The sequence below is a fragment of the Sceloporus occidentalis genome, unplaced genomic scaffold, assembly GCF_023333645.1.
Source record: "Sceloporus occidentalis isolate IW3139 unplaced genomic scaffold, rSceOcc1.0.p SCAF_6, whole genome shotgun sequence".
NCBI lineage: Eukaryota > Metazoa > Chordata > Lepidosauria > Squamata > Phrynosomatidae > Sceloporus > Sceloporus occidentalis.
In genome coordinates this window covers 65140508-65158452 of record NW_028316986.1, presented here as the reverse complement: position 1 = coordinate 65158452, position 17945 = coordinate 65140508, and the positions used below count along the sequence as shown (strand labels likewise).

General features: G+C 41.0%; 1 protein-coding gene across 3 annotated transcripts in view; it reads right to left on the bottom strand.

Moving 5' to 3' along the window:
- The window catches only part of B3GALNT2 (beta-1,3-N-acetylgalactosaminyltransferase 2), a 44581-nt gene extending 32971 nt beyond the window's left edge, over positions 1 to 11610 (bottom strand). For all 3 annotated transcript variants that reach the window (XM_089529877.1, XM_089529878.1, XM_089529879.1), the window contains exon 1: positions 11476 to 11610. In XM_089529877.1, coding sequence (XP_089386003.1) covers positions 11476 to 11575 — 100 coding nt within the window. In that variant the 5' untranslated portion in view covers positions 11576 to 11610. The remainder of the gene's footprint in view (positions 1 to 11475) is intronic.
- Positions 11611 to 17945: the final 6335 nt, after the last annotated feature.

Genomic DNA, 17945 nt, shown 5'->3' with positions numbered 1-17945 from the left:
TTCCTTTAGTCCAGCCTTCTCAACCTTTTCCCCCTGGATAAACGTTTTAATTAATTTGCAGACCTCAGGGAATGCCTGCATATGATTAATTTACAGCTCAAAAAGTTTATTTTATTTTTAATTTTTTTGTAGTCACAATCTGTCATATAACTCCTAGAGCCCTAGAGTTCCAAGGAACTCTGTCTGAGAAACTGCTTTAGTCAGCCTGGTGGTGGGTTCTGGAGAAGGTGCTCCAGTGTAAGGAAAGCACTAGGGTTGGTGTCACCCAATGCAGAAACTTATGGTGTCACCTTCCCACCTTTGACCTCTTCCTATACCACGAAATACAGAATCCATAGTAATGTTTTTTGTACTAATGTGCATTAGTACAAATCATAATTCCCATCTATCAATGTAATTGCAATAGTTGTGCCATAAACAATTTTGTTGTTGTTCTGTGCCTTCAAGTCATTTCTGACTTGCAACAACCCTAAGGCAAGCTTTTCATGGGGTTTTCTTGGCAATTTTTTTCAGAGTGGATTTGCCACGGCCATCCTCTGAGACTGAGAGTGTGTGACTTGCCCAAAGTTACCCAATGGGTTTCTCTGGCCAAGTTGGGATTTGAACCCAGGCCTCCAGACTCATAGGCCTCAAACAGATGGTCATTTTGGGGGCATGGTGTTTAGATGACGCATGCCCCCAAAGCAGCCAGAAAGCACACCCGTTCTAAGGGAGGAAAAGCTGGACTGAAAAGAAGTGGAAATAAACCACTCCAGCCTGTGCATATAAACTTCCCGATATGAGACCAGTCCCATAGGAGTGCTCTATCCTAACCCTAATCCCTAAAGCTGCATATAAATGCACAGGTGCAGGTGTGCATTTAAAAAGGACGGAGCTGGCAGTTGAAGTGGCAATGGAAAAAAGAGAACGTGGGACACCTCCAGGGGCTATAAGTACAACATACACAAACCAGACAGTCCAAGATGGAGTATGGGGTGAAGGGGGCATGATTGTGCAGTGCCAATGTTTTATTGAGCACACCTCTGCTCCAATGTCCTGTCCTGGTGGAGGGTCACAGGTGTGACTGTGTGCATGATCAAAGGGGGTGGCCATCCAATGGGAGGGCATCTAGATGGCAGGTGGTTGCCGGTGGTATAATTCTGCAATGGTGCACATGGGGGGGGGGGGGGACAGTTTTAAAAAATTACCCAACAACACGGTTATACGCCATGTCATACAGGTATGGTGTGCACATGCAGTCTGCCTTGGGAGCAGGTGTTGTAGTCAGTGGGGTCTTGGCCTGCCCTCAGAAGAAACAGTTTCGGGCCACTCTTTCCTGCCCATCTGCTTGATCCCATAGTCCAGCACTTAAATTGCTACACCAAACTGGCTCTTGACATAAACAGCTAACAAAATTAAAATTATACCTTTAAACTGCATATCATATACACAGACTAAATGTATTTACATTTACATAGTTTGTGGTTAAAGTGAAAATTTGGTAATTCTTCTTTCTTCTCCCACTGAATCTCACCTTACTCACACCATTTCTTCAGCACTTTAAAGAGACGCAGGCAAGTGTCACTGCCCATTTCTCCCCAAAGGCAGATGTTTGGGGAGCAGTGGTTATCACCTCCTTAGGGTGCAGCCCCCACTCCATGATTGACCTAGTGTGAGTACAAGGCAATCTGGAGTTTCAGCACAAGTACTGTATGTTGGTTGGTGCTAAATGCAGGTCATTCAAATGTCAGCACAGGTAAAATGTTTTTAAAATGCTGACTCAGTATCTTAGTGGTGCAACATGCATATCTCCAATATTCTAAAATAATCACACAGCAGTAATGACCACCAAACATGACCAAAAAAGATTTAATAAAGAAACAAGCTCAAACATGAGATATTTTGACCAGCTTACTTTGTTGAAACATTTGTGTTGGATTTTACAAACCTATTATGGTAAATCTTTTGTCTGACAGGACACTCATTATTTTGACCAATGCCCAAAATAATGTGTGTGTGTGTGAGCGCCCCGTGCACAAACTACTTCAAGGCAGTAACTTATTTGATATTAAACACTGCTTCAATTGTGCAATTATTCACAAACTTTTCAACAGGAATTAGTTAAATGACTTACAAGCTAAACAAGTAAAATTGTTTTTTTTTAAATAAATGGGTATCTTATGACCAGTACAGACAGGCCAAAATAAAGCTGCTTTGGGTCACTTTGGTGGTATGCTGTTTAAATGAATCATTCAAACAGCATACTTCCAAAGTGACTCAAAGCAGTTTTATTTTGGCCTGTCTGTACTGGCTCTTAGATTCTGAGTAGGTAAGTGATAAGAGAAAATATCCTCTATTTTGGGAGGTTAAAGGAAAACAGCACTTTGTATCTGTGTATTGAATGAGAAACTGCCAATGAATGCCAGGTGCTATAGGCTATATTTCAGAGGAAGGAATTGGCAAACCACCTCTGAGTATTTCTTGCCTAAGAAAACTCACCATAACTTGGCAGGTTACTTGAAGGCATGCACACACACGTTTCTGATTTATTGTGATCCTAAGGCAACTCTAAGATTTGTTCAGGGGTTTTTGTCATTGCCATCCTCTTAGGCTGAGAGAGTGTGACTCACCCAATGGGGTTCCATGGCCAACTGGGGATTCAAACCCTAGCCTCAAAAGTTACAGTCAAACCACTACACCACACCCGCTCCAAAACTCACATGCTATATATATTTCCTACATTCGCCGCCATGCATTTGTAGGATCACTATGCCAAAAAGGTTGATTAAAAATAAACCTGAACTAAACAAATTTTCTTTTAAAGTAAGGTGTTTTCTCTAATGCAATCAACACGGCAAGATTTCTATAACCAACAGGACAAGAGAGTATGCATCTATGACCTCTTTCTATAACGAAAATACTTAGATTTATATTTAGCACTGGCAACTGATATCGGTTTTCATCCCACTCTGCTTAATTTGAGAATGAATCCAAGAAAAACTCGATGACAAATCAACTAAATGCTAGGACAGTTTAGAACAATTCCATCACGTAAAGCGTAAGAGGTAATTTCAGACATCTTATTTTAGCATCTCCCAAATGATCTACCAATTTACACTGCAATTTACACTGTGTGTTCTAGATATAACAGTCTGGTAATGTACCACTATCTTTGCCTTAGATTTATGCAAGTTATTCATCTGGAGCGTTTCAAGAATGGGACATTTTTAATTAAGAAAAATCACATGTAACCATATATTCATTTTAATGGGGACACACTCTTGCTATGACACAAGAAAATTAAGTGTTCCTAATCATTTGAGCACGAATGGCCTAAATACTGATGTCATAAAACAGAATGAGCTGATGATAGAAGCCAATAAGTGTTTTTCTTCAAGTTCAGCTCTGTGGGTGGAAATTTTATCAGCCTCCACTATGGATGTGGTTGTACAATTCTGATCACCAAATTCATCACAGATTAGTCTTCAATCACTGCTGGAAAGCTTGGTGAAGGAAGCTCCAGTCTTTCTTTCCATCTCATTGCTGGGGACGAACAGGGATTGCTTCTGTAAATGGAGGGACAATGTGGAGAAATTCTTGTCTCACTATCCTGTTCCAAGCTGGAGAAGAATGCTGGAGCTTATAGTGTTTTAACTTTCTCAACCGTAATTTTTTATAGAAAATTAAACTGACAGCACTCTGAATAAAACTGACCACCCAGCACTGGGGAACCAAGGCAGATAGGTTGTATAGTTGTTATTAGCATCACGGCCAAATTTTAAGAGCTGTTGAGTGGAGTAAAAGAGTAAACTTGTATTAGTGACCTTGTTGGACACTTGTTGCATTCTCTTTGCAATTGCAGTTTGAAGCTGGGAAAAGATATGAAGGCTGGGAATGGAATGAAGGAGTGGATTTTTCTCTATTGCTAAACTGCTTCTACAGTTATCATAGCTAATGATGAGTCATATTTGCCCATTTTGATCCCCCCCCCCTCTTTTTTTTTGCTTATGCATTGTTCAACTCTTGGAAAGGCATCTGTTATGGTGTTCTGTGAACACAGAAGCTGCCATGTGAAGGTGTCTCTCTCAACCTAGATTCCCCTCCACTCCTGCTGAGCTAGATGAAGCCCCCCAAACCAACCCCCTATCTAAAATAAACCTTGCTGCTGCTACTACCTGATGAATTATCCTCTCTCATCCCAGCAATACATCAGGACTTTGCTGGGGAATTCCACAGATACTTTTCAGCTTAGGAAAAAAACTAGCCAAGCTAAGGTACATGAAAAGAAGTGCAAGGAGCAGCATACTTTAAAGAAAAATATTCTAATTAAAGGAGTTCTAGATTAGGATATGACTACATCAAGGACCAACTTGTCCTCCAGGCACAAACAGAAAATCTAGGTTATAGAGTACAATCATTTCTGCCAAACCAATAAAACAAACCAAAAATCTAATGCCACTGACTGTTCCTAATCTTACTCACAGCTCAGATGGGATTTGTAGTCCTCTGTGTTTCCGGATAGCTGGGAGCCTGGACTCCATTGTCCAGCTCCACCAGCTTCCTCATGGTCTGCCTATGAGAGTCAGAGGCCATAGAAGCAGGTGGGCAGGCCCACGCAGACAGACTCAAAAAGGCAGACAAAATCCTCGTGTTGCATTCAGACTTGTTAAAACTCTCTCTCAGAAGCATCTCGGAGGTTCGTGCTTCTACTCAACTCCCCATCTCATTGGTTAGTTGCCGTCCCATCACCTGTGATGTAAACCTTAATTAAAATGTACCTCCCCCAACATTTAATTCTTTGTTATCTGGGAAGAAAGCTCTGATAAATGGAGGGACTTCCATTTATCACAACAGCTTCCATTGCCCTTATCTATTGGGGGGCACCTCACTCCAAGGCTTCTCATATGTCCAACAATAGGCATTTGATTGTCAACTGAGAGATAAGTCTGAGGAAAATTTGTTTCAGGGCCCAGTTCTACCATAGGCTGAGAGAAATGCTAGATCTTATCAGAAAAAGGGATGGGTTGTTTCCCTGCTGTGTACCATCTGCTGCATCATTTACAATCTATAAAGCTTATGGTATAGCATAAGAACCCTTGGAGAGTCTTGGAGCTACACCCAATTTCAGAACAAGATACCTTCCTAGGGAGGGCACAGTGGTTCATGCTTTCATTACTTTCTGATGAAACTACAGTAGTACACTTTAGGAAAGACTGTCTTTTAAAAGTGTTCAGAGGCTACAGCAAGTACAAAATGCAGTATTCTGCACTTCCAAACTGGGGAACCAAAGGCTTACAAAATAGGCTTCATAATGAAATCCATGGATCCCTTCTGCAGTGGTAACTGATTTGTTCCCAAATCTTGCAAAAATCACCTTTTCAACACTACATGGTCAGTCGACCATTATGAAAAAACTAGTTGCCAAGCATAAAGCACAACAACTTGATGGACATGTGTCACTGACCTAACATCACATTTCACTACAAATTCAGAAGGCAAGTAGATGATCACAGGTACATCCCTAGCATACCACACAGACATTTGCTACTACACATGATTTAACAGGAGCACAAGGGAATTGGAATCCAGCTCCCCAAACCACTTAAAGAGCAGATTTAATGAATAATTCACTCCTAGCTCTAGTTATTTTTTCAAGCTAAAATGCTAATTCACTACCAAGCAAGAAATGGGGCGGGGAGATATCTTATAGCCAAGCAAGATAATATCTAAATTTGCAGCTAGAGACACCAAAAAAGAAAAGCCACAGCCAATCCAATAAAATTCACAAAAGACAGTAGTGAAATGAGACTTTGATCAAATCAATGAAACAGATATAACCGCATACTTTATCCCAAAAAAATGCCCGCAGGCTACTTCAAAGCAGACCAAAGTGGTCAAAATGGCTTCTAGTCCCATAAATGCTTTTAAAGCTCCAAGAGCTAAGAAAGATAATACAACTGATAAGAATTTAGAAATTCTTTTTCAACAATTGAGCAGCAAATTCTAAGAAGTCAAAGCAGGAAAACTTTGCTCTATTGACATTAAATTGATAGCACCCTCAATAAAACTAGCCATCTTGAACTGAGGGACAGAAGCAGAGGAAGTAACAAACTTGAGACAAAAACAGGATCAAAATACAATTTCAAAGACTCTTAATGCAGCACAAAAGATTCAGAGTAGGCTTGAAGATGCTGAAGACATAAGCCACAGATTTATTTTACCCATTTATGGATTGGTATAATATGAAAACGATGGGATAGGAGAGCCTAATTAGCAGCTTCAGTGAGCTTTGTCTTGTCTTTTGGATTACCAGCATGACACCAGCTCTGGTACAGCAATCTCAAACGTATAGAGCAATCTAGAGACATTGCAATTGTTGTATATACTTGACTATAAGTCGATCTCATATATAAGTTGAGGGCAAGTTTTGGGGCCAGAATTATGGATGTTGATATGACTCATGGATAAGACAAGGGTAAAACCTAGGGGCATGTAACAAAGGATCTAAAGGATGAAGCAAAAGAAAAGCACAGATTAAACTCTAGGCTTTCACCAGGTGGTGTTTCCTATTTTTATAAGAGTAAAAGAACAGTACTTACACTGACCCATAGATAAGTCATCTCAGATTTCTTGGGTCAATTTTTAAACTAAAATTTCTAGACTTATACATGAGTATATACAGTAGGTTTGGAAATTAGCCCTTAAAATACAAGCCAAGAGAAGACAGACTATAACTTGAGAAAACAGACTATAAAGGCGCTAGACTTCCTAAATGCCTTTCGAAAGCTAGGGCTTTCCTTTTAAGCTTATGGGCCTGAACAGACAGACCAAAATAAAGCTGCTTCAGGTCACTTTGGAAATATGCTGTTTAAATGACACACGCATCTTAAGAGGCTAGAAGCTGTGCCAAAGCTGCTCTCCAGTCCTTAGCATTTAAACAGCATACCTCTAAAGTGACCCAAAGCAGCTTTATTTTGGCCTGCCTGTTTGGGCCCAATGTCTCTTATGGGGAAGAGTATGACAACTAACTCCAAGTACCAAAGAGCTATTATATATAATCTATTCTAAATCTAAACCTAGAAACAATCATGGGAGAATAGAAAATGGAGGAAAAAACTTAAACTGACCTACCAGGAAAACAAAGATTCCACTATGCTATTCCATCCTTTAATCTCTGTCCAGTATTCAGCTGCCCGTATTGTCACATCCACTCGTCGCTTTGACCATGTTTCACCTCTTTTATCCTCCCTTCATTGGCTCCCCTTCCCCTTCTGCATCCGGTACAAGCTTTTATTATTGACTTTCAAAGCCCTCCATGGATTGGCCCCTCCTTACTTATCTGACCTTCTTTCTCCTTACATTCCTACTCGCACCCTCCGCTCTTATAGTCAAGGTCTCCTGTCACAGTGTAGGACTACCACTGCCCCCTCCCAAATTCGTCCCTTCTTGCTTGCTGCCCCTTACTCCTGGAACCTTCTTCCCCCACATGCACACCTCATCACTTCTCTACCCAGTTTCAAAACTGAGTTAAAGACTATATTGTTTAGAGAAGCATTCCCAGAGGCTAGCCCCTTTCTGACCCAGGAAGCCTCCTTTTAACCATTAATTAAGAAGCCAAGCCCTTCCTGCAGTCGATCTGTCTTGGTCCAGGCCTCGGAGGTGGAGAACTGCTGGACCTGATCCCATTCCCCACCACCACTCCCTTCTCCTTTTGTGTCGTGTCTTCTTAGATTATAAGCCTGAGGGCAGGGAACTGTCTAACTAAAAGATTGTATGTACAGCGCTGTGTAAATTTACAGCGCTTTATAAATAAAGGATAATAATAATAATAATAATAATAATAATAATAATAATAATAATAATAATATGCCTGGTCTCTCTGCAACAAATGGCAAGAAAAATACACAAAGTCAAAAAAAGAACCTACAGTACTTAAACCTGTTAAGATGGCAGAGTGGGAGAGAGCCAAACCACAGAATACTAGCAGCAACAGCGAAAATGACGCCCACAACAGCAACTCATCAAAGTTCTTGAACTGATGTTGCACTTAACTCTAGTGTGCTTATAAAACAACATATCATTGTGTGTGTGTGTGTGTGGGGGGGGTAAATCAGAGTATATTAATATATTCTATAAAGAAAATTCCTAACCTGCTGCAATTTTGCTGTGGGATTTTCTAAAAGCAGTCTTGCATATTCAGGAAGGCACAGACCTCACCAAACCCAAAGTAAGAGGCTAAACTCAACTTTGCAAAGGAGATACAAACACAAAGAAAGTGGCAGAAAAGAAATCAGTAATTTTTCATTATGATGTACAACTTGAAGTTTTAGGATTAGAACTAATTCAGATCTCTTTACTGCATTTAAGTCACCAATGCTATTTATCTGACAAGAAGTCCTCCTGGATTTTAGTTAGAGTTATGAAAAGGGGCAATAACTACAACATTTACTGCAGGTATTCAATATGACAAACAAAACCCATACACTGAGTGTTACCCCAATGAGATTAACCAAAGGTTTTTATTTTTAATTTTTTTTAATACCCTTGTATAAACTGGATTATGCAGACCCAAAAGCTTTTGGCACCTTCCACATGTCATTAAATCTGAAGCCAATCAACTGGAAACACAGAGATTTCCTTAATCAATTGACAGCCAATAATAATGAGATAACATACACCATTCAAAATGTGAAACGGGGGAAATCCCTCGGCATTGACAAGAACTAAGCAGAGCAGAGGAGGACAGGGAGTCTTGGAGGTTTCTCATCCACAGGCTCCCCATGGGTTCAAGGGCAGTTGACAATGATAAGAAGAACTGAGAGGGACATTTTGTGAATTCCACAAAATATTTAGAGATGTTTTCACTTTTTACTGAAAGCAGCCTTGGGCAAAACACAGCCTTGGGGATGTATGCTGTCTCTGAGGCTGGTTTTGCAGCACTTGACTCTTACACTCCCCAGAACAGGTACAAATTCCCTCTCTTAGAATCAACACCCCCCTGTGATTCACCTTCTAAACTGGTTGCGTGCGCGCACACACACACACACGGGCAAAAAAGCAGTATGTGAAATGCGATACTTAAGGAGAGTTCTATGGACTGATAAAAAACAAATAAATGAGTCTGAGAATAAATCAGGCCTGCATGTCCACTAGAAGCTAAAATGATTAAATTGATCCTACTGTTCTTTGGACATATCATGAAATAGCATGACTCGCTGGAAAAGACAATAATTGATGACAGTAGGGAAAAGTTTATTCAGCAATGGAGGATGACCATGGATGTCCTGAGTTTGCATCCTTGTTAGATGGGCAAAGAAGAGAGAGGCAGATCTTCTGTTCTCTTAGTAGGAACAGAAATATAAATTGTGAACAAGCACAAGGCCACAGAAAGCATGGAAACAGCTGTTGAAGATTTGCTCATACCTTTTAAAACTATTGTACTCTCAGCTTTAAGAAATTCTAAGTGGTTATCCCCATGCCATCCTGTGCTGAAATTAATTTAATTATATTGATGGCAGCATGTTTGCCACAGTTGTTGAAGACAGCAAAAAGATGGCTGCATAATTTATTGGGCTATTTTCTTCCCTTTAGCCCTTGAAATGCTGGTTGACTGAATGATGACAAATGATTTACTCCAAAGCATTACAGCACTTAGCTTCACTGTATGTGTCCCTCGCGATCAGCCTTGTAGGTGACCAAATTACATTTTATTAGCAATTTAGCTTGAAATTCTTTTCCTCTGACATATTCTCTCTATGGTTTTAGAATTTCCTAAAACAGTGGCCCAAAACGTCACAGAGTCCTTAGTCCAAAGAAACACCACAAGCCACACTTTCTCATCATTGTCTTCAAAGGAGCAGCCACCCTCGTCTGTCACAGCAGAAATTTACAACATCCAAAAATCCACAAAAACAGTGATACCTTTATGGTGCCAGCCAACATGCAAAAGCTTTCGAACCTCCACCGGCTACTTCATCAGGAGAAAGTGTTAAAAATCTACCCATTTGCCTGATGAAGAAGGCAGTGGAGCTTTGAAAGCTTGCAATCTGTATTTTGGTGCATTCTGGTTGGCCCCATGAAAGTATCACTGGCCCCATACAGACAGGCCAAAATAAAGCTGCTTCGGGTCACTTTGGATGTATGCTGTTTAAATGATGCATGCGTCCTAAGAGTCTGGAAGCCACGCCAAAACCATGCTCCAGTCCTAAGGAATGGAGTGCAGCTTTGGCTCAGCTTCTGGCCTCTTAAGATGCGTGTGTCATTTAAACAGCATACCTCCAAAGTGACCCAAAGCAGCTTTATTTTGGCCTGTCTGTATGGAGCCAGTTTCACTGTTGCAATTTAGCTATGTTTAAGCTTGATATAGACTAAGGTCATCTCTGTAATAGTATAAGATACAAGTACAGGTTAATGACAAGAATCATTATGACTAAATGTATTCTGGGAAGTATAGATAAGTGGAGCAGAAAATGAGAGGTAACATAAAAATATGATAGAAATGTATTTAAAATAAGGGCAACATTTAAGTTACTCTTGAAAAACAACACTCTGCAAAACAAGATTGCTGAAATTACAATTAAAATAGAACAATTATCCTTGTAGCAAAAAAAAAAAAAAAAAATCACTGTTTTGTGGATTTGAGATGTTATGCTATAAGGTCAACACAGTTTCCCCCTGGATATTTATAACAGAGTCTTTGGGCCTCATGAATACACCAATTGATGTATTATAGCATTATCTGTGTCAACAACTAGAGTCTAATCAGTGGTCCCCAAACTGTGCTCTTTGAAGGGATTTTGGACTTTGGCTCCCAGAATCCCAGACTGTTGGCCAGCGTGGCTGAGGCTTCTGGGAGATGAAGTCCAAAATCCCTTAAAGGGCACAGTTTGGGGACCACTGGTCTCCTTCCTCAGATGCATATCGTGCAAAAAGAAAGAAAGAAAGCATTGCTAAGGACCGTGCTCCACAAACTGTGCCCTTCTTTAAGGGATTCTGGATTTAGGCTCTCAGAATCCCAGACTATGGGCCAACCTGCCTGAGGCTTGTGGGAGCTGAAGTACAAAGCCTCTTAAAGGGCACACTCTTTACTTCATGGATTGCAAACTGTGCCCTTTAAGAGATTTGGGACTCCGGTTCCCAGAGGCCTCAGCCAGGGTTGGCCAATAGTCTGGGATTTTGGGAGCTGAAGTCCATATATATATATCTTAAAGAGGACAGTTTGGGGAACCACTGCATAAGACAGGACCTTTGTTCAAGTAGCAGGCTGCATCCACACTGGAGGAATAACCCGGTTTGGTAGCGCTTTAATTCTTTGTCTGGCTCTTTGCTATGGAATTCCGCTCCGCTCTGGGCCCACAACAAACTCCAACTCCCAGAATTCCATAGCAAAGAGCCAGAAAAAGGGTGAAAGCGGGGCCAACCCGGGTTCTTCCTCCCGTGTGTCCAGGAGCACCGGCAGCAGCCCCTTCTTCCCTTGGGTCCCTCCAGGCCCCTTACCTGCCGGGGGTCTCTTGCCAGGGCAGCTGAGGAGGAGCAGCCAGAGGTGCAGGGCCACCCCGAGGGCGCAGGGGCAGAGCAGCACCAGCCAGTGGCGCATTGGCCGCCGGGCCCCGACCCGCCTTGGAGGCCCCCTCAGAGGCAGAGGAAGGGACCCCGCTCCCCCTCAGCCCCAGCCCCACTCCTAAGGACCCCCCCAAGAGCCCCGTCCTCTGCTGCTCCTTGCCAGCCCAGCCCAAAGCACAGAGTCCCGCCCCGAAGCGTGTGCGCAACGTTGGGCCTCCCGACTACAAGCCCCACAATCCCAAGGCCCTCCCTCCCTCCCAAATTCCCCACCCCTTCATCCCTCCTCCTCCTCCTCCTCCTCCTCCTCCTCCTCCCACAGGGAGGGTCTGGGTCTCTGGACCCAAAAAAGGAGGCACCAGGCACTGCAAAAATGTGGGATGCAAAAGGGTTGGTGGTTGTGAAAGGAAAACTACATCACACACACAGAGAGACACGCACCAAGCAATGTAAATGGCAGGGCTTCTCGGTCCTGCTCAAAAAGGAGGACCTCCCGGGGAAAATGGAGGACATTTGCCACATAAAAGTGAAAAGGATTCATAAGGAAATGTCAGTGTCGGGCTTCTCAGTCATGGCTCAGAATGGAGGACCTTCAAGGAAAATGGAGGACGTTTGCCACATAAAAACGAACAAGCTAGAAATGTAAATGGTAGGCTTGTCAGTCCTGCTCAAAATGGAGGGCATTCAAGAGAAATGGAGGACATGGCAATATATAAAAGCCCCAAAGACTCCTAGAAATGTAAATGTCAGGCTCCTGAGGAGTTTCTTGCAGAGGGAGAACTGGAAGCATGAACTTTGAGATGAAACGTGATTAAAGCGCCATTATCCCATGAAGAACCAGGCAAGAAACAGAAGCAAATCTTTTTACTTTTTCCGTGAATGACTTTTTGCCATTTATTCCCTGGTTATTCACAGGATAATGTATTAATCTCATTTTAATCACATTTTAATGTCAGTTGTATGATTTTCATAGGTTAATCACTGTTTAAACCCCACATTTCCCCCCATGTGATAAAACCTCTTAGTCCTGCTCAAAATGGAGGACATTTGGGAATTCCTCCTGTAGAGAAGGCCGAAATGTAGGACGTGGAGGATAACTGGTCACCCTGAAAAAATAGCAAAGGAGGGGCTCTTGAAAGGACTGCGTTTGTGTTACACCTGGGAGCAACGCAGTGCACAACAATCTTGTCTTTGCTCCTTTTTCTTTGAGACATGAATCTCATAAAAGAAACTTCTGCCACCCCACTTTCAGTCCTTTTTCAAGCTAGGAAAGCATGGGACAATGAGGTTGTTGTTGTTGTTGTTGTTGTTGTTGTTGTTGTGTGCCTTGACGTCATTTCTGACTTATGGGAAGGGTTGTCTTGGCAAGATTTCTTCAGAGGAGGTTTGCCATGGCCTTCCCCTGAGGCTGAGAGAGTGTGACTTGCCCAAGATTACATGCATTTAATTTCCCTCTCATCCTAATACTTTCTCTCATTTATATTTGTGTGTGTGTGCGCGCGCTAATACACATATGTGCAATTCTGGATAACATTATATATAGGTGATGATTGTATACATCTTTACATTGTATACATCTGATGGTGAACATCCTGTGAATAGGTTCACCTTAAGGTCTCCATAAGTTAGAAACTGCTTGAAGGCATGCAACAACAACAATACATTGTATACATCTGATTACGTGTACATTGTACACACCTAATGGTGCGTACATTGTAGACATCTAAGTACACAAATGCAATAAAAAGTCACGTTCTTCTCTCTGAAATATAAAACACACATTGTTTCAAGTAAAATCCAGCAGCAACATAGTTGCACTGAATGCAAGAGAGTTTTATTTTTTCTTGCTGTACATTCAGACCAGTTCACTACTTATTGTTTGCATCTGCCAATAAACAGTGTTGAGGCAATGCAGAAGCTAACGTGGGAGCACATAATTTGCATTGGACGACAGTCGCGGGGATTTAATTCGCTTTCTGTATTTTGACTGCTAGACTTGGAACTGGTACATACATTGGCTAGAGAAAGACGGCGATGGACCACTAAAAGTGTCACAAGTATTCCCACTGATTAATTTTTTAGTCATTAAAAATGCAACAACGGACTGACTGTCGGTGTAATTTCTTGTCAGCTTTGTGGGTTACCAAGTGTAATGGTGGTGGTGGTCCTATAGGTGTTAAATGTACTAGTGGCATACAGTTTTAAAAGGGGGAGGTGATCTTGTATAATTCAATCAGTTAGGAGAAAAATAGTTTTGTAAACTCTCTGTTGTTTGCTTAAGTTGTTTAGCATTATATATAAAATGATTCTACTATCAAAAATACAGAACTGTAAAAAAAATATCTATTACGGCATCTGGTTTCATGTTAGATTAGCTGAGGAAGAGGAGGATCGTAAAATACAGCAGTACTGGTACAAAGGCTGGTACTGGTACATAGGTAAGAAAAAGATATTTCAGTTGAATAGATGTGGTTTCTAAGCCAGTGAACTGGGTACACTAATGCTCCAGTACAGAAAGAGATTGGTACATTATTGAAGGATGGACATTTCTAGCATCTTTTCTATCCGTCTAAAGTTCAGTCTAAGCCAAGGAACCACACTTCCTATAAAATATGTTATACCTCCAGTGTGGTGGATACACAGCATTGCACTATATCTCATATGTCGCTATATCACTGTAATATTGTTGATGTTTTTAGTTTCCAGCGGCTGGTTATAGTTGTGGGCACCACAATTCAAAAAGGATGTTGTCAAGCTGGAGTGTGTCCAAAGAAGGGGGACCAAAATGGTGAAAGATCTGGAAACTGTGCCGTGCGAAGAGTTGGGTGTGTTTAGCCTGGAGTCTTAAGAGGTGATATGGTAGCCCTGTTGACATATTTGAAAAGATGCCATACTGAAGATGGAGTGCAAGTTTGTTTTCTCCAGTTCCAGAGTATAGACCTTGGAGCAATAATAATAATAATAATAATAATAATAATAATAATAATAATAATGATAATGATAATTTTTATATTCTGCCTTTTCCCAGAGGAATCAAGGCAGATTACAGCAAAAACTATAATACATACAATGGATTCAAACTACAGGAAAAGAGATAGCACCTCAACATTAGAAAGAACTTCCTGACAACAATTGCTCTTTGACAGTGGAACACACTCCCTGGGAGGGTAAAATTCAAAAATATAGCCATGTTCTCTGTAGAATCAGTTTGTAGACAGATCTTGTGGCACCTTTGAGACTCACTGAAAGAAAGAGGTTGACACCATGAGCTTTTGTGGACTTCAGTCTACTTCCTCATCTGAGGAAGTACACTTATCCCTCCACATTTGCAGCTTTGACTTTTGCAGATTTCATTATTCATTGACTTTATTAATATATTATTTCTGGGACTATCTAGGTCCTCCAGTGCAACTCTATGGTCAACTTTAACCAAACATCACATTGAAGGACCTTTAGAGATTCCTAGAGAGAACACTCCTCTAGGCATTTGTAGCTCCTCCAGCACAATTCTATGGACAATGTCTGGCACATGTTGACCACAGAGTTGCACTGGAGGACCTAGAGATGCCTAGAGAGGTGTTCTCTCAGGCAAAAATATAGTGTACAAGTGTAGACGTAAATCTATGAAAGCTCATGCTGCCAACTTCTTTCTTTCAGTTAGTCTCAAAGGTGCTACAAGATCTTTCTGGGAGTGTGGTGGAGTCACCTTCTTTGGAGGTTTTTAAACAAAGGCTGGATGGCCATCTGTCGAAGGTGCTTTGATGGTGTATTCCTGCATGGCAAGGGTTTGGATTGGATGGCCCTTGAGGTATCTTCCAGTTCTATGATTCTATATCTCTTTCTGGATAACTGTACTGTGTGCCTTCACACTGGATTAAGTTTAGAAACAACTGCAGTAGGTTTCTCCTGTGCACCTGGGCTGCAGGAGAGTTTCTGATCGCTGATTCTGGCAAACACAGCAGTGAAAGTACACAATGGGATTCTGCCCTTTGTTTTTCATAGGGTTATCTGTGTTAATCTGTTGCAGCAAGACAAGAGTCTTGTTGCATCTTAAAGACTAATATGTTATTAAGTCATAAGATTTCATGATCTTGTTATGACATTAAGCCATAACCTATCCAATTCATCAAATGCATGTAGTCAGAATCTGGACATTAAAGATATGATTGCTTGTAAGGAGTGGCACGTGAACATTTATCTCTAATATGTTGCCCTATGTCTGATTCTAATGGGTTCATGCACTTACTTCCCTTGACATTTTAACTGGTGTTATTTTCAGAAGCCTAAAAGAAAAGGCTTCTGGAATTGCAATTTGCTGTTTCCTATGAAAACACAGCAGAGGGATTTATTTCCATGAGGGATTCCCTAAATACTCATCACAATCTTGGGCATGCTTTTGTTTTTTGTGGGTGTATGGGTGTCCAAATAAAGTGGCTCTGTGAGAACCTGCATTTCAAAACCATCTGGAGGGAGTGGGAGCTATTGGATCAGGTAGCCATTCCCAGCAGAGACAGCCATCATCACTTTCACCGCTGCTCCGTTGTCTGTTGTTTCCTGATCCACAAGTTTCCCATCAGCCAGTTATGTGAAGAGTGAAATGACAGTAATATTCTGCAAGTACTTACACTAATAGACTGTATTTAACTAACATTCTACTGAATACTTAACCATTTCCATAGCCTCTTATAACAGAATTGAATGATCAAAGCTTCCGGTCCCCCTTTGCTGACCAAGTAGATAATTTTATTTCTTCATCCAGCAGATGGCAGCAATAAATCAACCTACAAAACATTTGAAATCAGTTTAGAATTAGAATGATAGCTGTGGAAATGCTGTTTGATAGACATCTTTCTTCTACATAGATGCAATTGCCAGGTCAAGAGAAAAATGTACACGCTATAATACAACATCCTATTTTGGGAGAAAGGCAGGATATAAGTGAAATAAATAAATAAATAAATTCCTGCTACTGTGGTGTTCTGATCACTCAGTATTAGGTCACACCACTAATAGAAACATTAGGCAAAATAATAGTTAAATGTACAAATAGTATAAGGAAATGTTTGGGCTAGGAACATGAGCTGTAAGATCACATCTTTCTGGTTCGAACAGTGTGCATTAACTCACTGAACAGCCTTAAGATTGCTAGCGTCTTTATTGAACCTCTTCTTGCATCTAGGTCTGCAGCAGCTTAGTCTAGTAATAAAACAGCTTTGGTCACCCTGGTGAATGACAAACGCCAGGAGAGGACATGGAGAAAGCCAAGCTCCTTGATTCTCTCTGACTCCAATGGTGACTTTTGATGCCACTGATCATGACATTCTTCCAGAGTCATTATCTGAGATAGGGATGAGTGTTCTAACAGCAATGGCTCTGTTCTGACTCAAAATACCCATTTTGCCGAAGATTGTGCCCCATGGTAGTGGTACTTCCACAAGCCTCTGTTTTGTTCTTGCATGCTGGGTGGCATCTAGATGAAACTGTCAGGTCAGAGTGTTGTGTAATCAATATTTTTTCTTTCTTTCTAAAACTGATCTCCTGTTTGGTACTGAGATATGCTATGTTTTAAAAACATTTGAACGTAATAGTCACTGATATAAAGAATGACTAAAAGAGAGGCAACACTGCATTATGGCCTATATTTTCCATGATCACTGTCCCGGTTAGACCTACATCAGTTGAAAAAAGAGAAGTAAACACGTTGCCATAGTAACTGGCGCTGCCTTGTTAAAATTAAATCAATTATGATGTAGAAAGGGTTCCCTGGTGGAGCTTATTATGAAGGAAGCAACTCATTGTTTTTTCTTGCTTTCATAAAGCATTATCTAAAAATGGCCATATCTGTTAAAATACCCTTTAAAATTCAATCTTAGATGTATATAAATAAATAGATGTGAGGTATTGGGGGGGGGGGGATCATTGCAGTACTAATTGAAGCTGCTACTCATGCAAGATTTTGCCTTGGATTTTGTATTTAGGATTCAGAGCCCAATACAGAAATTCACAATTAATTAAGAGGCAGTCATTATGATTTTATTCTGGTATCCAGGGGAGGTGTGGGCAAAATGGCATGCTATGAAATATTAATTTCTTGTGGCAGTTGGCTCTCCCACCCCACCCACATACATTTGCCTGTAGACAGAAAAATCCTTGTTTCCCTACACGCACCACATACCCTGCAGCTGTTGAAAAGGGTATATGCAAGAATAGAAATATTGGAGGCTATTTATGGGAATTTTTAGTGCTCTTGAAGCAGCGGACAAAGGCAGGAGAGTGTAGAAGTACATCTGATTACAAATGAGAATGGAAAGCTCTGTAGTGTTTGCTTAATAATTATATTAAACTTCTTTGTCTAACTAATATGGAGGCTAAGCCAAGAAATTGCATTTAAAAGGTAATGCCTTGAA